Consider the following 22,210-nt stretch of genomic DNA (forward strand, 5'->3'; position numbering starts at 1 on the left):
GATTTGTGTATATGGTGTGTATATAAAGTCTAGTGAATGTGCGTAGGGTCAGTGCAAGATAAAGTCAGTGCAGATAGTTTGGGTAACATTAATGAACTATTTAGCATTCTGGCTATTAGCAGTCATATGGCTTGGGGATAGAAGCCATCTCAGAACCTGTTTGCCACCCTAATCAACGGGTGTTCTATCAAGCCAAAAACGACTAAATTAAATGTAGCCTTAAGTAGTCAGTTCAAATATTCACTATTCAGTGATTTAATCACGATGTAGTTAATTAATGGTTGCATATACTTCTGTTTAGACAAGTGGCCTGCTCCAGGAGACTAGCCAAGGAGACCTCCAGCTGTCTGACCAGACGCAAGACTACCAAGACCCAGAAGACAGCGAGGACAACAGCAAGAGGGCTTACAGGTGTGTGTGTGTTTGTCCAGTGTGTGTGTTTGTCCAGTGTGTGTGTTTGTCCAGTGTGTGTGTTTGTCCAGTGTGTGTGTTTGTCCAGTGTGTGTGTGTGTCTGCGTTGTGTATGTCTGTGTGGCTCAGTTGGTAGTTCATGGCGCTTGCAATGGTTGTGGGTTCGATTCCCACAGGGACCAGTACAAAAATAAAAAGTTAGAAAAATGTATGCACTCACTGCTGTCGTTTTGGATAAGAGCCTCTGCTATAAATGACTAAAATGTAAATGTCTGCAAGCGACAGCGAGCCTCTAATTTTCGGCAAGTACTGGATGCTTTTACTTTCTGTCATTGTTCCCAGCTCGTCAGCAGATAACACTGTTATGCACCTTTTATCAAAAGTTGTGCTCTAGGGCTGTAACAGCATTAGCAGTCGACACGGAGGAATGCAAAACAAAGATAACACTATCAGAATCGCTCCCCCGTTGCTGTTATTGTCTCCTGATAAAGTGACCATTTTGAGTGCGAGACATGTCAAATCAAATTTTATTAGTCACATGTGCTGCAAAAAACAGGTGTAGACCTTAGAGTGAAATGCTTACTTACAAGCCCCTAACCAACAATGCAGTTAATTTTTTTAAATAATTAATAAAAGTAACTAGTAATTAAAGAGCAGCAGTATAAACAATAGCGAGAGGAGGGTACCGGTACCGGAGTCAATGTGCGGGGGCACCGGTTAGTTGAGGTAATATATACATGTACAGTGAGGGGGAAAAAGTATTTGATCCCCTGCTGATTTTGTACGTTTGCCAACTGACAAAGAAATCATCAGTCTATAATTTTAATGGTAGGTTTATTTGAACAGTGAGAGACAGAATAACAACAAAAGAATCCAGAAAAACGCATGTCAAAAATGTTATAAATTGTTTTGCATTTAAATGAGGGAAATAAGTATTGACTTAGTACTTGGTGGCAAAACCCTTGTTGGCAAGGGTTTTAGGTAGTTATTAAAGTGACTATGCATAGATGATAACAACAGAGAGTAGCAACGGTGTAAAAGATGGGGTGGGGGGGGGAAATGCAAATAGTCTGGGTAGACAATTGATTAGATGTTCAAGAGTCTTATGGCTTGTGGGTAGAAGCTGTTTAGAAGCCTCATGGACCTACACTTGGCGCTCCGGTAACGCTTGCTATTCGGTAGCAGAGAGAACAGTCTATGACTAGTGTGGCTAGAGTCTTTGACCATTTTTGGGCCTTCCTCTGTCACCGCCTGGTATAGAGGTCCTGGGTTGCAGGAAGCTTGGCCCCAGTGATGTACTGGGCCTTACGCACTACCCTCTGTAGTGACTTGCGGTCGGAGGCCGAGCAGTTGCCATAGTAGGCAGTGATGCAACCAACATGCTCTTGATGGTGCTGCTGTAGAACCTTTTGAGGATCTGAGGACCCATGACAAATATTTTTTGTTTCCTGAGGGGGAATAGGCTTTGTCGTGCCCTCTTCACAACTGTCTTGGTGTGCTTGGACCATGTTAGTTTTTTGGTGATGTGGACACTAAGGAACTTGAAGCTCTCAACCTGCTCCACTCCAGCCCCGTCGATGAGAATGGGGGCTTGCTTGGTCCTCTTTTTTCTGTAGTCCACAATCATCTCCTTTGTCTTGATCACGTTGAGGGAGAGATTGTTCTCCTGGCACCACACGGCCATGTCCCTGACCTCCTCCCTATAGGCTGTCTCGTCGATGTCGGTGATCAGGCCTACTACTGTGTCATCGGTAAACGTAGGATAGTATTGGAGTCGTACCTGGCGTGCAGTCATGAGTGAACAGGGAGTACAGGAGGGGACTCAGCACGCACCCTGAGGGGCCCCTGTGTTGAGGATCAGCGTGGCGGATGTGTTGTTACCTACCCTTACCACCTGGGGGATGGCCAGTCACGAAGTCCAGGATCCAGTTGCAAGGGAGGTGTTTAGTCCCAGGGTCCTTAGCTTATTGATGAGCTTTGAAGGCACTCTGGTATTGAACGCTGAGCTGTAGTCAATGAACACCTTTTGTCCTGGTGGGAAAGAGCAGTGTGGAGTGCAATAGAGATGGCATCATCTGTGGCTCTGTTAGGGTAGTATGCAAATTGGAGTGGGTCTAGGGTTTCTGGAGTAAGGGTGTTGATGTGAGCCATGACCAGCCTTTCAAAGCACTTCATGGCTACAGACATGAGTGCTACGAGGCGGTAGTCATTTTTATTTATTTTTTATTTTATTTCACCTTTATTTAACCAGGTAGGCAAGTTGAGAACAAGTTCTCATTTACAATTGCGACCTGGCCAAGATAAAGCAAAGCAGTTCGACACATACAACGACACAGAGTTACACATGGAGTAAAACAAACATACAGTCAAGTATAAACAAGTCTATATACGATGTGAGCAAATGAGGTGAGATAAGGGAGGTAAAGGCAAAAAGGCCATGGTGGCAAAGTAAATACAATATAGCAAGTAAAACACTGGAATGGTAGATTTGCAATGGGAGAATGTGCAAAGTAGAAATAAAAATAATGGGGTGCAAAATAAATAAATAAAATACAGTAGGGAAACCGGAAGTTGTTTGGGCTAAATTATAGGTGGGCTATGTACAGGTGCAGTAATCTGTGAGCTGCTCTGACAAGTTGGTGCTTAAAGCTAGTGAGGGAGATAAGTGTTTCCAGTTTCAGAGATTTTTGTAGTTCGTTCCAGTCATTGGCAGCAGAGAACTGGAAGGAGAGGCGGCCAAAGAAAGAATTGGTTTTGGGGGTGACTAGAGAGATATACCTGCTGGAGCGTGTGCTACAGGTGGGAGATGCAATGGTGACCAGCGAGCTGAGATAAGGGGGGACTTTACTTAGCAGGGTCTTGTAGATGACATGGAGCCAGTGGGTTTGGCGACGAGTATGAAGCGATTTAGGCAGGTTACCTTAGTGTTTTTGGGCACAGGGACTTTGGTGGTCTGCTTAAAACATGTTGGTATTACAGACTCGGACAGGGAGAGGTATAAAGTGTCGATGAAGACACTTGCCAGTCGATCAGCGCATGGTCGCAGTACACGTCCTGGTAAACCGTCTGGCCCTGTGGCCTTGTGAATGTTGACCTGTTTAACCTCTAGCGTCGAGCAATCCCATATCCGGGAGCGTAATCATAGCCTCAAGCTCATTAGCATAACGCAACGTTAACTATTCATGAAAATCGCAAATGAAATGAAATAAATATATTGGCTCACAAGCTTAGCCTTTTGTTAACAACACTGTCATCGCAGATTTTCAAAATATGCTTTTCAACCATAGCTACATAAGCATTTGTGTAAGAGTATTGATAGCTAGCATAGCATTAAGCCTAGCATTCAGCAGGCAACATTTTCACAAAAACAAGAAAAGCATTCAAATAAAATCATTTACCTTTGAAGAACTTCAGATGTTTTCAATGAGGAGACTCTCAGTTAGATAGCAAATGTTCAGTTTTTCCCAAAAGATTATTTGTGTAGGAGAAATCGCTCCGTTTTGTTCATCACGTTTGGCTAAGAAAAAAGCCTGAATATTCAGTCATTACAATGCCAAACTTTTTTCCAAATTAACTCCATAATATCGACAGAAACATGGCAAACGTTGTTTAGAATCAATCCTCAAGGTGTTTTTCACATATCTATTCGATGATAAATCATTCGTGACAGTTTGGTTTCTCCTCTGAACCAAATGGAAAAATGCACGCAGCTGGAGATTACGCAATAATTTTGACGGAGGACACCAAGCGGGCACCTGGTAAATGTAGTCTCTTATGGTCAATCTTCCAATGATATGCCTACAAATACGTCACAATGCTGCAGACACCTTGGGGAAACGGCAGAAAGGCTCATTCCTGGCGCATTCACAGCCATATAAGGAGACATTGGAACACAGCGCATTCAATATCTGGGGCACTTCATATTGGTTTCGCCTGTAGCATTAGTTCTGTGGCACTCACAGACAATATCTTTGCAGTTTTGGAAACGTCAGAGTGTTTTCTTTCCAAAGCTGTCAATTATATGCATAGTCGAGCATCTTTTCGTGACAAAATATCTTGTTTAAAAGGGGAACGTTTTTTTATCCAAAAATTAAAAGAGCGCCCCCTATATCGAAGAAGTTAAAGGTCTTACTCACATCGGCTGTGGAGAGCATGATCACAGTCTTCCCGGAACAGCTGGTGCTCTCATGCATGTTTTAGTATTGTTTGCCTCGAAGTGAGCATAGATGTAGTTTAGCTCGTCTGGTAGGCTCGTGTCACTGGGCAGCTCTCAGCTGTAGTCTGTTTTGTTTGTAAGCCCTGCCACATGCGACGAGCGTCAGAGCCGGTGTAGTACAATTTGATCTTAGTCCTGTATTGACTCTTTGCCTGTTTGATGGTTCGTTGGAGGGCATAGCGGGATTTCTTATAAGCTTCCGGGTTAGAGTCCCGCTCCTTGAAAGCAGCAGCTCTAGCTTTTCGCTCAGTGCAGATGTTGCCTGTAATCCATAGCTTCTGGTAGGGGTATGTACGTACGGTCAATGTGAGGATGACGTCATCAGTACACTTATTGATGAAGCCAATAACTGGTGTAGTGTACTCCTCAATGCCATCGCTGGAATCCCTGAACATATTCCAGTCTGTGCTAGCAAAACAGTCCTGTAGCTTAGCATCTGCTTCATCTGACCTCTTTTTTTATTGATCGAGTCACTGGTGCTTTCTGCTTTAATTTTTGCTTTTAAGCAGGAATCAGCAGGATAGAATTATGGTCAGATTTGCCAAATGGAGGGCTAGGGAGAGCTTTGTATGCATCTCTGTGTGGTTATAGGTGATCCAGGGTTTTTTCCCCTCTGGTTGCACATTTAGCATGATGATAGAAATTTGGTAAGATGGATTTAAGTTTCCCTGCATTTAAAGTCCCCGGCTACTCGGAGCGCCTCCTCTGGGTTTGTTTGCTTGTTTTCTCCTGTTTGTTTACTTATGGCGGAATACAGCTCATTCAGTGCGGTCTTAGTGCCATCACCGGTCTGTGGTGGAATGTAGACAGCTACGAAATATACAGATGAAAACCCTCTAGGTAAATAGTGTGGTCTACAGCTTATCATGAAATACTCTACCTCAGGCAGGAAATAGCTCAAGACTTCTTTCGATATCGTGCACCAGCTGTTATTTACAAAAAGACATAGTCCCGATGGTAGTTTCATCTTCCGCGTAGGTCATTTTATTTTATTTTCCAAAGATTGCACGTTTGCTAGCAGAATGGATAGAATTGGGGTTTTAGTCGATCGCCTATGAATTTTCAGAAGGCAGGCCGCCGTCTGGACCCCTTTTCTTCGCATTCTCTTCACGCAAATGACAATGATCTGGGCCTGTTCCCAGGAAAGCAGTATGTCATTCACATCGGACTCGTTATAGGAAAAAAAGGATTCTTCCAGTCCGTCGTGAGTAATCGCAGTTCTGAGTTCCAGAAGTTATTTTTGGTCATAAGAGAAAGTAGCAGCAACATTGTACAAAATAAGTTACAAAAAAACGAAAAGAGACTAACAAAAAAACACAATCTGGTTAGGAATGTGTCAAACGTCAGCCTTGTTCTCCGGCGCCATCTTGTGTGTATATGACACAATGTTCAACTAAATAACTGTCCCAAATGGCACCCTATTCCCTATCTAGTGCACTACTTTTGACCATGGCCCATATTTTGCCATTTGGAAATCAGACAATGAGTTAACTCTGCTAGCTTCCTATCTGTAAAGGTGACTGTGCCAGCTTGTGTTGCTCCAAGCTTTTTGTTTTGTGATTAACTTGTGCGTCAGATGTCTGTAGAGGTGACGGTGGCAGCTTGTGTTGCTACAAGCTCTTAGTTTTCCAACTAACTTGTGCGTCAGATGTAGCAGAGGACACTAGCCACTGATGTTGTTGCGTTGTGGAAACAGAGAGTGGGACAGGAAGGGGACTGAGTAATGCGTCATGCTTTTATTCAGTTGTTCCCTCATTTGTTCCCCATGGCACTCAGAACAGATGCAAAAAAAAGACTTACAAAATCCCCTACCACGTCAGCGCACAATGCGTTATTAATGCACGTCTAGGATGAAACGACTAGCGGTATAGACAAAACAAGAGAAAGGAGGATGTAGATGGATAAGGGGAATACAGTGCCATGCGAAAGTATTCGGCCCCCTTGAACTTTGCGACCTTTTGCCACATTTCAGGCTTCAAACATAAAGATATAAAACTGTATTTTTTTGTGAAGAATCAACAACAAGTGGGACACAATCATGAAGTGGAACGACATTTATTGGATATTTCAAACTTTTTTAACAAATCAAAAACTGAAAAATTGGGCGTGCAAAATTATTCAGCCCCCTTAAGTTAATACTTTGTAGCGCCACCATTTGCTGCGATTACAGCTGTAAGTCGCTTGGGGTATGTCTCTATCAGTTTTGCACATCGAGAGACTGACAGTTTTTCCCATTCCTCCTTGCAAAACAGCTCGAGCTCAGTGAGGTTGGATGGAGAGCATTTGTGAACAGCAGTTTTCAGTTCTTTCCACAGATTCTCGATTGGATTCAGGTCTGGACTTTGACTTGGCCATTCTAACACCTGGATATGTTTATTTTTGAACCATTCCATTGTAGATTTTGCTTTATGTTTTGGATCATTGTCTTGTTGGAAGACAAATCTCCGTCCCAGTCTCAAGTCTTTTGCAGACTCCATCAGGTTTTCTTCCAGAATGGTCCTGTATTTGGCTCCATCCATCTTCCCATCAATTTTAACCATCTTCCCTGTCCCTGCTGAAGAAAAGCAGGCCCAAACCATGATGCTGCCACCACCATGTTTGACAGTGGGGATGGTGTGTTCAGCTGTGTTGCTTTTACGCCAAACATAACGTTTTGCATTGTTGCCAAAAAGTTCAATTTTGGTTTCATCTGACCAGAGCACCTTCTTCCACATGTTTGGTGTGTCTCCCAGGTGGCTTGTGGCAAACTTTAAACAACACTTTTTATGGATATCTTTAAGAAATGGCTTTCTTCTTGCCACTCTTCCATAAAGGCCAGATTTGTGCAATATACGACTGATTGTTGTCCTATGGACAGAGTCTCCCACCTCAGCTGTAGATCTCTGCAGTTCATCCAGAGTGATCATGGGCCTCTTGGCTGCATCTCTGATCAGTCTTCTCCTTGTATGAGCTGAAGGTTTAGAGGGACGGCCAGGTCTTGGTAGATTTGCAGTGGTCTGATACTCCTTCCATTTCAATATTATCGCTTGCACAGTGCTCCTTGGGATGTTTAAAGCTTGGGAAATATTTTTGTATCCAAATCCGGCTTTAAACTTCTTCACAACAGTATCTTGGACCTGCCTGGTGTGTTCCTTGTTCTTCATGATGCTCTCTGCTCTTTTAACGGACCTCTGAGACTATCACAGTGCAGGTGCATTTATACGGAGACTTGATTGCACACAGATGGATGGTATTTATCATCATTAGTCATTTAGGTCAACATTGGATCATTCAGAGATCCTCACTGAACTTCTGGAGAGAGTTTGCTGCACTGAAAGTAAAGGGGCTGAATAATTTTGCACGCCCAATTTTTCAGTTTTTGATTTGTTAAAAAAGTTTGAAATATCCAATAAATGTCGTTCCACTTCATGATTGTGTCCCACTTGTTGTTGATTCTTCACAAAAAAATACAGTTTTATATCTTTATGTTTGAAGCATGAAATGTGGCAAAAGGTCGCAAAGTTCAAGGGGGCCGAATACTTTCGCAAGGCACTGTATATATTTGACATTGTAAACTACTGAACTGTCTCCTTCAGATACGACACAGATGTAATCAAGACCAAGGTTTTAACAGTGAGAAAAGAGTATAGTGTGTGGTATAGTGCGACTTCAGTTTGGGTGTAATGCTCTGTATGGAGTCCTATATATGTATCAAAATTAGACTCCACATCTTGTTTAGATAAGTACACACATACACCTCTCATACAGTGGGGAGAACAAGTATTTGATACACTGCTGATTTTGCAGGTTTTCCAACTTACAAAGCATGTAGAGATCTGTAATTTTTATCATAGGTACACTTCACCTGTGAGAGACGGAATCTAAAACAAAAATCCAGAAAATCACATTGTATGATAACCTGCAAAATCAGCAGTGTATCAAATACTTGTTCTCCCCACTGTATATGGGTTGATTATCTCTCTCTGTCTCATTGTAAAGGCTGTGCAGGCAGTGGTTGCTCCACTTAAAGTTTTGTGATTTATGTTGCTGGACTTAGAGGTCATTTGTGGTTTAGTACAGTACCCTGCGTCACCACTTCATTGCTCCAGACCAGCACAAGGGGGAGTTAGAGCACTGATTATGCTTTTGAGTCCTACTGTGTCTCTAACTGACAATGAATGGGCGACATAAACCTAAATAGAAACTGATAATTGTGGACGCCTTCAGTATTACTTACTAAAACTGTTGTTACGCTAAGGTTTTTATTTTGTTAGGATTATTTTGCTCTTACTGTTGTACTGTAGGCCACTCCCGACCGGTCACGTTAGACCGTTGCACCACTCAGGCGCTGTATAAGACAGGATTATTAGCTGTGTTGCTACAGATGCTGATTCAATACCCGCGCCGCCCTCTACTGGGAGACCCGTGAGATGATTGTGGGTTTTTGTTTTCTCTCCCTCTAAAAACAGAAATAAATAATACTAAATAATAAACTGGCTTTATTTACAAATTAGTAACATTGTCTCACCCCATGTTCAAGATTGGCCTTTTTCTCGCTCATTTTACGTTATTTGAAAACAAAATCATCTCCAAAATATTGTTATTTTTCAACAATTTGATTATTATTATTAATTTAGAAGCAATAGCCTACAACTGTTTTAGCACTTTTCGCGCTGCTCTGAGATGGGGACTGGTCTTGATAAATCAAGGAGATTTTTTATTTTCACTGAATCTCTGTTTGGGTGTTGGTTAAGACTAGAATTCGAAAATTAGGGTGAAGAAATGTTATGCTCTTAGTGTTACCTTTATTTAACTAGGCAAGTCAGTTAAGAACAAATTCTTATATACAAGGACAGCCTACTAGTACCTTCCTCCTCGTCGGGGAATTGAACCCCGGTGTCCTGCGTGCCTGCACAACACTGGGATTCTTTAGCTAAATAGCCCAGTAATGTACTCCCGACCGTTACGTTGTACATTGTGATATTTCTGTTCCATCCTAATGGCAAACCAGAGGGTTTTTAATTTTTTCTTGGAATAGAAACAACATAATATTAATCAAATTAAATAAGCAAGTACTAGTCAAACGTTTTGGGTTTTTCTTTATTTGGACTATTTTCTACATTATAAAAGACATTTATGAAACAACTATGAAATAACACACATGGAATCAGTTATGAACAAATTATTATTTACAAGGACAGCCTACTCCTTCCTCCCCATCAGGGAATTGAACCCCGGTTTCCCACTTGCCTGCATTCTCTAGTACAGACACTTGAAGGCTATCAAATGCTTCTCAAAGATGCTCTCTGGTAGTCAAACTAGCACTAACTAGAATAAATGGTACCAGTGGTTCACACTTGCCATAGAATTCTGCTGCAACATGCATGCTGCGCCGCAGTACTCTGCAATTTTTAGCTTCAACCCATAACTCACACCTTCCAAACAGAAAGCACAAACAGATGCCATAGGCCTGAGTTAGTGACCTTTCCAAAGAAAGGTTTGGTTTTCAATTATCCCACTTCACAAAAAGTCTGATGTACTTTTATAAACCCCAACTTGCTTTGTGAATTGGTGGTGGAATTTTGAAATGATTCCTGTTGTCAGTATTGTTAACTGATGATTTGTGACTTCATAGGAGCTTTATTGGTACACATCTCATTGACAGAAACAGACCGTCTCTATTATATAATGGTTGTGTTCATTAGGGCATGCGATGGAGAAGGTTTTGCAACAGACCAAATAAGTGTTTCCTTTTGGTGGTCAGTTAGTCCCTCCCTGTTTTAGTCTGTTTTCTTGAGTTTGATTCCTAATGAACACGACCTGTGTGTTTGATTCCCCCCAGGTGCACCATGTGTAATAAACCTTTTAAGAAGTCCAGCCATCTGAAGCAACACGTGCGCTCCCACACAGGAGAGAAACCCTACTGCTGCAACATTTGTGGCCGATGCTTCGTCTCAGCAGGGGTCCTCAAGTCCCACCTCAACACACACACAGGTAAGAACAGTGTACCTCAGCACGCCTGCATACAGTGGCAAGAAAAAGTATGTGAACCCTTTGCAATTACTTGGACTTCTGCATAGATTGGTCATAACATTTGATCTGATCACAGAAAGTCACAACAGTAGACAGACACAGTCTGCTTAAACTAATAATGCACAAACAATTCTTTATTTATTGAACACCCTTCTAAACATTCATAGTATAGGGTGGTAAAAGTATGTCAACCCTTGGATTTAATAACTAGTTGAGCCTCCTTTGACAGCAATAACCTCAACCAAATGTTTTCTGTAGTTGCGGATCATACCTGCACAACGGTCATTAGGAATTTTGGACCATTCCTCTTTACAAAACTGTTTCAGTTCAGCAATATTCTTGGGATGTCTGGTGTGAACCGCTCTCTTGAGGTCATCCCACAGCATCTCAATCGGGTTGAGGTCAGGACTTCTGGGCCTCTCCAGAAGGCTTATTTTCTTCTGTTGAAGCCATTTTGTTGTTGATTTACCTCTGTGTTTTGGGTTGTTGTCCTGTTGCATCACCCAACTTCTCTTGAACTTCAATTGGCGGACATAGCCAAAATATTTTGATACACTTAAGAATTAATTTTTCCGACGATGATTGCAAGGTGTCCAGGCCCTGAACTTTCTCCATTGATAGACAATTTGTCTTACTGTGGAGTGATGAACATCAAGGCTTTTTAGAGATACTTTTGTAACCCTTTCCAGCTTTATGCAAGTCAACAATTCTTTATCCTAGGTCTTCTGAGATCTCTTTTTGTTTGAGGCATGGTTCGCATCAGGCAATGCTTCTTGTTGAATAGCAAACTCAAATGTTGTTTTTTTATAGGGCAGGGCAGCTCTAACCAACATCTCCAATCTCATCTCAATGATTGTACAGTCGTGGCCAAAAGTTTTGAGAATGACACAAATATTAATTTTCACAAAATTTGCTGCTTCAGTGTATTTAGATATTTTTTTCAGATGTCACTATGGAATACTGAAGTATAATTACAAGCATTTCATAAGTGTCAAAGGCTTTTATTGACAATTACATGCAGTTGATGCAAAGAGTCAATATTTGCAGTGTTGACTCTTCTTTTTCAAGACCTCTGCAATCCACCTTGGCATGCTGTCAATTAACTTCTGGGCCACATCCTGACTGATGGCAGCCCGTGCTTGGAGTTTGTCAGAATTTGTGTGTTTTTGTTTGTCCACCCGCCTCTTGAGGATTGACCACAAGTTCTCAATGGGATTAAGGTCTGGGGAGTTTCATGGCCATGGACCCAAAATATCGATGTTTTGTTCCCCGAGCTACTTAGTTATCACTTTTGCCTTATGGCAAGGTGCTCCATCATGCTGGAAAAGGCATTGTTCGTCACCAAACTGTTCCTGGATGGTTGGGAGAAGTTGCTCTCGGGGGATGTGTTGGTACCATTCTTTATTCATGGCTGTGTTCTTAGGCAAAATTGTGAGTGAGCCCACTCCCTTGGCTGAGAAGCAACCCCACACATGAATGGTCTCAGGATGCTTTACTGTACAGACCTAGTGAATGACCTGCAGAGAGCTGGGACCAAAGTAACAAAGTCTACCATCAGTAACACACTACGCGGCCAGGGACTCAAATCCTACAGTGCCAGACGTGTCCCCCTGCTTAAGCCAGTACATGTCCAGGCCCGTCTTAAGTTTGCTAGAGAGCATTTGGATGATCCAGAAGAAGATTGGGAGAATGTCATATGGTCAGATGAAACCAAAATATAACTTTTTGGTAAAAACTCAACTCGTCGTGTTTGGAGGACAAAGAATGCTGAGTTGCATCCAAAGAACACCATACCTACTGTGAAGCCTTGGGTGGAAACATCATGCTTTGGGGCTGTTTTTCTGCAAAGGGACCAGGATGACTGATCCGTGTAAAGGAAAGAATGAATGGGGCCATGTATCGTGAGATTTTGAGTGAAAACCTCCTTCCAACAGCAAGGGCATTGAAGATGAAACGTGGCTGGGTCTTTCAGCATGACAATGATCCCAAACACACCACCCGGGCAATGAAGGAGTGGCTTTGTAAGAAGCATTTCAAGCTCCTGGAGTGGCCTAGCCAGTCTTCAGATCTCAACCCCATAGAAAATCTTTTTAAGTGGGAGAACTTGCACAATTGGTGGCTGACTAAATACTTTTTTTGCCCCACTGTATGTCCCATAAATATCACAAATGGTTATTTTGTTCGATTAATTCCGTCGTTATATATCCAAAATGTCAATTTATTTGGTGCATTTGATCGAGGAAAACACCTGTTCCAACTCGCGCAACATGGCTACAAAATATCTCATAAGTTACCGGTAATCTTTGTCCAAACATTTCAAACAACTTTCCAAATACAACTTTAGGTATTTTGTAACGTAAATAATCGATAAAATTTAAGATGGGATAAACTGTGTTCAATACCCGACGAAAACAAAGTGGGGGGTGCTTTTAGGTCACACGCCTCTATCAAACAGTACATTTCACTCGACCCTTGTTCTGGACAGGGCTACTTTTTCATTACACAAAGGAAAAACATCAACCAATTTCTAAAGACTGTTGACATCCAGTGGAAGCGATAGGAACTGCAAGCAAGTGACTTAGAAATCCAGATCCCTATAGAAAACTCATTGAAAAGAGAGTGGATGGTTTGTTCTCGGGGTTTCGCCTGACAAATAAGTTCTGTTGTACTCACAGTGATTTCTATCCAAATCTACTAATATGCATATCCTAGCTTCTGGGCCTGAGTAGCAGGCAGTTTACTTTGGGCACGCTTTTCATCCGGACGTGAAAATACCGCCCCCTAGCCTAGAGTGGTTAATTGCAATTTATCTGATCACTCTTCATAACATTCTGGAGTATATGCAAATTGCCATCGTACAAACTGAGGCAGCAGACTTTAATATTAATATTTGTGTCATTCTCAAAACTTTTGGCAACGACTGTACTCCAGGTTAGGTGACTCCTGACTCCAATAAGCTTTTGGAGAAGTCATTAGCCTAGGGATTCACATACTTTTACCATCCTACACTGTGAATGTTTAAATGATGTATTCAAGAAAAATATAACCATTTATTTGTTATTAGTTTAAGCAGACTGTTTGGCTTTTTTATGACTAATTTATGCAGAAATCCAGATAATTCCAGAGTTCACATACATTTTCTTGCCACTGTAGTTAAAATAGCATGCTTTTTATCTGGCCGACCCAGACTCACGCCTCTCGCAGGACAGCAAAGTGCTTAATTTTACGAATTCTGTTCATTCACGTATGACAGTCAAATATCGATCTCATAATTGTTTCTCTCTCTTGGCTGTGCAGCTGGGTTGTGGAGAAAATTACAATATTATAGCCACAAATGCTTTGGGAAACCCAATGGTGTAAAGTACTTCAGTAAAAATCCCTTAAAATACAGTTGAAGTCGGATGTTTACATACACCTTAGCCAAATACATTTAAACTCAGTTTTTCACAACTCCTGACATTTAATCCTAGTAAAAATTCTCCATCTTAGATCAGTTAGGATCACCACTTTATTTTAAGAATGTGAAATGTCAGAATAATAGTAGAGAATTATTTAATTCAGCTTTTATTTCTTTATTTACATTCCCAGTCTGTCAGAAGTTTACATACACTCTATCAGTATTTGGTTGCATTGCTTTTAAATTGTTTAACTTGGGTCAAATGTTTTGAGTAGCCTTCCACAAGCTTCCCACAATACGTTGGGTGAATTGTGGCCCATTACTCCTGACAGAGCTGGTGTAACTGAGTCAGGTTTTTAGGCCTCCTTGCTCGCACACACTTTTTCAGTTCTGCCCACAATTTTTCTATAGGATTGAGGTTAGGGCTTTGTGATGGCCACTCCAATACCTTGACTTTGTTGTCCTTAAGCCATTTTGTCACAACTTTGGAAGTATGCTTGGGGTCATTGTCCATTTGGAAGACCCATTTGTGACCAAGCTTGAAATTCCTGACTGATATGTTGAGATGTTGCTTCAATATATTCACATAATTGTCCTCCCTCATGATGCCATCTATTTTGTGAAGATCATCCGTCCCTCGTGCAGCAAAGCACCCCCACAACATGATGCTGCCACCCCCATGCTTCACAGTTGGGATGGTGTTCTTCGGCTTGCAAGCCTCCCTCTTTTTCCTCCAAACATAACAATGGTCATTTTGGCCATTATCAGACCAGAGGACATTTCTCCAAAAAGTACAATCTTTGTCCCCATATGCAGTTGCAAACCATAGTCTGGCTTTTTTATGGTGGTTTTGGAGCAGTGGCTTCTTCCTTGCTGAGCGGCCTTTCAGGTAATGTCGATATAGGACTCGTTTTACGGTTGATATGGGTACTTTTGTACCTGTTTCCTCCAGCATCTTCACAAGGTCCTTTGCTGTTGTTCTGGGATTGATTTGCACTTTTCACACCAAATTACGTTCATCTCTAGGAGACAGAACGCGTCTCCTTCCTGAGCGGTATGACGGCTGCGTGGTCCCATGGTGTTTATACTTGCGTACTATTGTTTGTACAGATGAACGTGGTACCTTCAGGCGTTTTGAAATTGCTCCCAAGGATGAACCAGACTTGTGGAGGTCTACAATTTTTCTTCTAAGGTGTTGGCTGATTTCTTTTGATTTTCCTATTATGTCAAGCAATGAGGCACTCCACAGTTTGAAGGTAGGCCTTGAAATATATCCACAGGTACACCTCCAATTGACTCAAATGATGTCAAATAGCCTATCAGAAGCTTCGTAATCCACTACATTATTTTCTGGAAGTTTCCAAGCTGTTTAAAAGGCACAGTCAACTTAGTGTATGTAAACTTCTGACCCACTGGAATTGTGATACAGTGAATTAAAAGTGAAATAATCTGTCTGTAAACGATTGTTGGAGAAATTACTCCTAAACGACTTTCCAAAACTATAGTTAGTTATCAAGAAATTTGTGGGGTGTTTGAAATCAAATTTTAATGACTCCAACCTAAGTGTATTTAAACTTCCGACTTCAACTGTACTACTTAAGTAGTTTTTTGGGGGGAATCTGTACTTTTTTTCCACAATTTCGATCTTTTCTCATTGCTGCAACTCCCCAAAGGGCTCGGGAGGCGAAGGTCGAGTCATGCGTCCTCCAAAACATGACTCGCCAAACCGCGCTTCTTAACACCCGCCCGCTTAACCCGGAATCCAGCCGCACCGATGTGTCAGAGGAAACAACTTTCAACTGACGACCGAGGTCAGCCTTCAGGTGCCCGGCCCGCCACAAGGAGTCACTAAAGCTCAATGAGCACAATTAAGCCCCCCCGGCCAATCCCTCCCCGAACCGGGACGACGCTGTGCCAATTGTGCCGTTTGCTTAATATAAGGAATACTTTTGATACATAAGTATATTTTTTGCAACTACGTTGACTTTTGATGCTTATATTTAAAACCAAATACTTTTAGACTTTTACTCAAGGAGTATTTTACTATGAAGGTATCTTTACTTTTACTCAAGTATGACATTGGAGTACTTTTTCCACCTTTGGGGAAACCTAAACCTTATTGGCCAATACACTGATGAAACATATGGTTATTTATATCTCCCTCTCCTTTGCTCTCGCTCCTAGGAGTGAAGGCCTATAAGTGTAACATGTGTGACACATCCTTCACCACCAACGGCAGTCTGAACCGCCACATGGTTGTCCACCTGAAGCCCTACAAGTGTCACATGTGTGAGGAAAGCTTCCGCAACAACGTGCTGTATAGGAAGCACTTGAAGAAGGACCACGCCGAAGTGGACAGAGGTACAGACATAGGCTGCGTCCCAATAATATATCCTTTCTCCTAAAGTATGCATTCGTTCACTACTTCCCACAAATCTAAAAGCATTGGATTGGTGGAGGCTAGCAGGAGTTTCTATGATATTTCTTATACCAGTCATTTCCTTCCAAATCAGTGAAGGGGAGTGAACAAGTGCACACTTAGGAAGGAATGAGAGGAATTTGGGACATAGCCATAGAGATATACACTATACAAGCATTTCACTACACCCACCACAACATCTGCTAAATATGTGTATGTGACCAATACAATTTTAATATTAGAGTGGCTAGTGTCATAGATCTGTTTAGCTCTAGATTTTGTTAATAATGGCAGCCATATTGGTCAATGTCCCATTTAATTATATAAGTACAGAGATGTAGTATTTACAAAATCCTTCAAAAAAATCCTTCAAATTAGGGGATTTGACTATTTCAGCCACACCCGTTGTTGACAGGTGTATAAAATCTCCATAGATAAACATTATCATTAGAGGGGCCTTACTGAAGAGTTCAGTTACTTTCAACGTGGCGCTGTCATAGGATGCCACCTTTCCAACAAGTCAGTTTGTCAAATTTCTGTGCTGCTGGAGCTGCCCCGGTGAACTGGAAGTGCTGTTATTGTGAAGTGGAAACGTCTAGGAGCAACAACGGCTCAGCCGCGAAGTGGTAGGCCACATCTGCTCACAGAACGGGACCGCTGAAGCGCGTAAAAATAGTCTGTCCTCACTACCGAGTTCCAAACTGCCTCTGAACGCAACATCCGCACAATAACTGTTTGTCGGGTGCTTCATGAGATGGGTTTCCATGGCCGAACAGCCGCGCAAAAGCCTAAGATCACATGCACAATTGACAAGCAGCAATTATTTGAAATGCATCTGAAATGGACCCAGGTCTGAGTTTGAGTTGTGGGCGTGATGTTGATTGACACTCAAGAAGCATGTGAATAATTTCCTCCTATGTGTCTCTCCCCTCGCAGGGCTGGAGGATGAGGATGGCGAGGAGGAAGAGGAGGGTGAGCAGACCGTGATGAAAAGGAACCGGGCCAACATCATAACCTTCACCGAGGAGCAGGCGGAGGAGCTGGCCAAGAATGACCCTGGTGACGAGGCGTCAGTGTCGGAGAAGGTGCTGGCCCAGTCGGCGGCGGAGCGCGACCGCATCAGCGAGATCAAGGACAAGGCGGTGGAGCTGGAGACGGAGCCCAAGTTCGCCAACTGCTGTAACTTCTGCCCCAAGAGCTTCAAGAAGCCCAGCGACCTCGTCAGGTGAGCTGAGTGTCGGAGAACTGTCTCCCTCTGTCCTGTACTCTCTTATATGCTCTTTCTCACTCTCTCTTCATCTACTTTCTCTGTCCTATTCAGGGCCTGAAACTAATGTTTTGTTCCGCCAGCCATTCTGTGGCAGGTAGATTTAAAAATTGACCAGCCACTCATTTTAACTAGCCAAAATGTTTTTTCTCCATAATTACACCAAAACCTTCCCCCCCAAAACAGAGGAGCATGCCTCTAAAATAAGAAATGTTTTACTAGTAAGAAGTGATGTGGTATATTGCCCAATGCTATTTCATGTTTTGTGACCTTAGTCTTTTAATCAAAATATCACTGATGAGACAAAAAATTCAGCTGCCCCTTTAAAGGAAAGATTCACCCATTTTGAGCGATGTTCTATCGATTCCCTGGGTAATTTCATGTTTTCATGTGTATCTGAGCTATCGCTGTTCAAGCAGGCAGAAATTTGGCTGGTATGAAGCATCTCACTACACTGGAAGTTAATAGGAATATGACTTTTATATCACAAAAACATCTGTCATACATGTCAGATCTAAATACTGTCCGATGTCATAACGCGAGAGGTTGTCTTCGATTGAGCCATTGATCATATTTTTGCGATATTCCTACCTGGAGAAATGTGTAATTGAAGAGGGTCTAGCACATTTCTCCTGTTTGTCTGCCTCTTCAGTACAGGGTGCATTGCATGGTGCTGTTGTGAATGTCAGACTGCAGGTTGAACATGGTAAGATTGTAGACTTCTAAATTGATAGCTGTAAATTTGCCAAAACAAACTGCACTAACTAGCTACTTCACATGCTGAACACATTTCCATGTTTCCACATCCATTTTCACATGTTGGTACCAACCTTATTATAACGATAAAATAAAATATTTGTTCACAAAAATATTGTTCTCACATAATATTGTTAATTAACACTGTAAATTAATAGGAATTAGTGGTTTTGGGTGGATTTTTCCTTTAAGGGAGGTAGGTTACCATGGCAACCAGGGCAGTCATGCCGCTCTAGTTGTTCTTTAAAAGTAATTTCCTCAACATCTTAAATAAGCATGCCCCTTTCAAAAAATGTAGAACTAAGAACAGATATAGCCCTTGGTTCACTCCAGACCTGACTGCCCTCGACCAGCACAAAAACATCCTGTGGCGTACTGCACTAGCATCGAATAGTCCCCGCGATGTGCAACTTTTCAGGGAAGCCAGGAACCAATACACGCAGTCAGCCAGGAACCCCTATTACCAGTCTGTTCAACCTCTTTCGTATCGTCCGAGATCCCTAAATATTGGAAATCTGCCGCAGTGACACACTAGACCCTAACTATTATAGACCTATATCCATCCTACCCTGCCTTTCTATAGTCTTCGAAAGCCAAGTTAATAAACAGATCACTGACCATTTCGATCCTTACCTTCTCCGCTGTGCAATCCGGTTTTCGAGCTGGTCACGGGTGCACCTCAGCCACGCTCAAGGTACTAAACGATATCATAACCGCCATCGATAAAAGACAGTACTGTGCAGCCATCTTCATCGACCTGGCCAAGGCTTTCGACTCTCTGTCAATCACCATATTCTTATCGGCAGACTCAACAGCCTTGGTTTCTCAAATGACTGCCTCACCTGGTTCACCAACTACTTCTTGACAGAGTTCAGTGTGTCAAATCGGAGGGCCTGTTGTCCGGACCTCTAGCAGTCTCTATGGGGGTACCACAGGGTTCAATTCACGGGCCGACTCTTTTCTCTGTATACATCACTGATGTCGCTCTTGCTGCGGGTAATTCCCTGATAAACCTCTATGCAGACGACACCATTCTGTATACATCTGGCCCTTCTTTGAACACTATGTTAACTAACCTCCAAACAAGCTTCAATGCCATACAACACTCCTTACGTGCTCTTAAATGCTAGGAAAACCAAATGCATGCTTTTCAACCGTTCGCTGCCTGCACCCGCCCGCCCGACTAGCATCACTGCTCTGGACTGTTCTGAATTAGAATATGTGGACAACTACAAATACCTAGGTGTCTGGCTAGACTGTAAACTCTCCTTCCAGACTCATTATTAAACATCTCCAATCCAAAATTAAATCTAGAATCAGCTTCCTATTTCGCAAAAAAAGCCTCCTTCACTCACGCCGCCAAACATACCCTCGTAAAACTGACTATCCTACCGATCCTCGACTTCGGCGATGTCATTTACAAAATAGCCTCCAACACTACTCAGGAAATTGGATGCAGTCTATCACAGTGCCATCCGTTTTGTCCCCAAAACCCCTTTTACCACCCACCACTGCGGCCTGTATGCTCTAGTCGGCTGGCCCTCGCTACATATTCGTCGCCAGACCTACTGGCTCTAGGTCATCTCTAAGTCTATGCTAGGTAAAGCTCCGCCTTATCTCAGCTCACTGGTCACCATAGCAGCACCCACCCACTGGTCACGATAACAACACCCACCCGTAGCACGCGCTCCAGCAGGTGTATCTCACTGGTCATCCCCAAAAGCCAACACATACTTTGGCCGCATTTTCTTCCAGTTCTCTGCTGCCAATAATTGGAACGAATTGCAAAAGTCGCTGAAGCTGGAGACTTATATTTCCCTCACTAACTTTAAACATCAGCTATCTGAGCAGCTAACCGATCGCTGCAGCTGTAAATAGCCCACCCAATTTACCTACCTCATCCCCATATTGCTTTTATTTACTTTTCTGCTCTTTTGCACACCAGTATATCTACTTGCACATCATCATCTGCTCATCTATGACTCCAGTGTTAATTTGCTAAATTGTAATTACTTCGCTACTATGGCCTATTTATTGCCTTACCACCTCATGCCATTTGCACACACTCTATATAGACTTTCTTTTTTTCTATTGTGTTATTGACTGTACGCTTGTTTATTCCATGTGGAACTCTGTGTTATTGTTTGTGTCGCTTTGCTTTATCTTAGCCAGGTGGCAGTTGTAAATGAGAACTTGTTCTCAACTAGCTTACCTGGTTAAATAAAGGTGAAAGCCAAAAAAATAAAGGGACCACTAAAATAACAAAAAAATAAAGGGAACACTAAAATAACACAACACAAATAACACATCCTAGATCTGAATGAATGAAATATTCTTATCAAATACTTTTTTCTTTACATAGTTGAATGTGCTGACAACAAAATCACACACAAATAATAAATGGAAATCAAATTTATCAACCCATTAAGGTCTGGATTTGGAGTCACACTCAAAATTAAAGTGGAAAACCTACATTACAGGCTGATCCAACTTTGATGTAATGTCCTTAAAACAAGTCAAAATGAGGCTCAGTAGTGTGTTTGGCCTCCACGTGCCTGTATGACCTCCCTACAATGCCTGGGCATGCTCCTGATGAGCAACTCCTAGACAGTCTGTGGTGCAACGTGGCGTTGGTGGATGGAGCGAGACATGATGTCCCAGATGTGCTCAATTGGATTCAGGTCTGGGGAACGGGCAGGCCAGTCCATAGCGTCAATGCCTTCCTCTTGCAGGAACTGCTGACACACTCCAGCCACATGAGGTCTAGCATTGTCTTGCATTAGGAGGAACCCAGGGACAACCGCACCAGCATATGGTCTCACAAGGGGTCTGAGGATCTCATCTCGGTACCTAATGGCAGTCAGGCTACCTCTGGCGGGCACATGGAGGGCTGTGCCGCCCCCCAAAGAAATGCCACCCCACACCATGACTGACCCACCGCCAAACCGGTCATGCTGGAGGATGTTGCAGGCAGCAGAACGTTCTCCACGGCGTCTCCAGACTCTGTCACGTCTGTCACATGTGCTCAGTGTGAACCTGCTTTCATCTTTGAAGAGCACAGGGCGCCAGTGGCGAATTTGCCAATCTTGGTGTTCTCTGGCAAATGCCAAACGTCCTGCACGGTGTTGGGCTGTAAGCACAACCCCCATCTGTGGATGTCGGGCTCTCATACCACCCTCATGGAGTCTGTTTCTGACCGTTTGAGCAGACACATGCACATTTGTGGCCTGCTGGAGGTCATTTTGCAGGGCTCTGGCAGTCCTCCTGCTCCTCCTTGCACAAAGGCGGAGGTAGCGGTCGTGCTGCGGTGTTGCCCTCCTACGGCCTCCTCCACGTCTCCTGATATACTGGCCTGTCTCCTGTGTGTGTGTGTGTGTGTGTGTGTATATATATATATATATATATATATATTTTTTTTTTTATGTGTCTTCGCTAGCAGTTGAAGCAAACTCTAGCATTGAAAAATGCTTGCACTGTGGAGCCCTGACCAACTGACAACGTGGCTGCTGAAATAGACATGGCAGGTGTTCGTTTAGGCCCTGGTCCTATTCCCCCTCATGCTCTGACTCTGAGCGACTCAGACTCTCTCTGTGTCTCTGAATATCTTGCTCTTGGGGTTGATGTTTCCCCCACCTCTCTGAGCTCTTTGAGAGGGGCTCCTCTCATGTTCAGGTGCAGTCCAGCCCGTGAGTCCACCTGTACGTCCATCTCCACCTCTCTCTCTCACTCTCT

The 22,210-nt window shown here is 42.8% G+C and overlaps 1 protein-coding gene across 4 annotated transcripts in view; it reads left to right on the forward strand.

The window, feature by feature from the left end:
• The window catches only part of LOC110489640 (zinc finger protein 236), a 109,375-nt gene that overhangs the window by 60,797 nt on the left and 26,368 nt on the right, over window positions 1–22,210 (forward strand). For all 4 annotated transcript variants that reach the window (XR_005036684.1, XM_036948247.1, XM_036948253.1 and 1 more), the window contains exons 17-20: window positions 302–411; window positions 10,449–10,600; window positions 16,221–16,397; window positions 17,392–17,680. Coding sequence is in view for 3 of the 4 variants with exons in the window: in XM_036948247.1 (XP_036804142.1) it covers window positions 302–411; window positions 10,449–10,600; window positions 16,221–16,397; window positions 17,392–17,680 (728 nt within the window). In the remaining variant the exon portion in view is untranslated. The remainder of the gene's footprint in view (window positions 1–301; window positions 412–10,448; window positions 10,601–16,220; window positions 16,398–17,391; window positions 17,681–22,210) is intronic.

This window comes from Oncorhynchus mykiss, chromosome 2 (assembly GCF_013265735.2).
Source record: "Oncorhynchus mykiss isolate Arlee chromosome 2, USDA_OmykA_1.1, whole genome shotgun sequence".
In the NCBI taxonomy this organism is placed as follows: domain Eukaryota; kingdom Metazoa; phylum Chordata; class Actinopteri; order Salmoniformes; family Salmonidae; genus Oncorhynchus; species Oncorhynchus mykiss.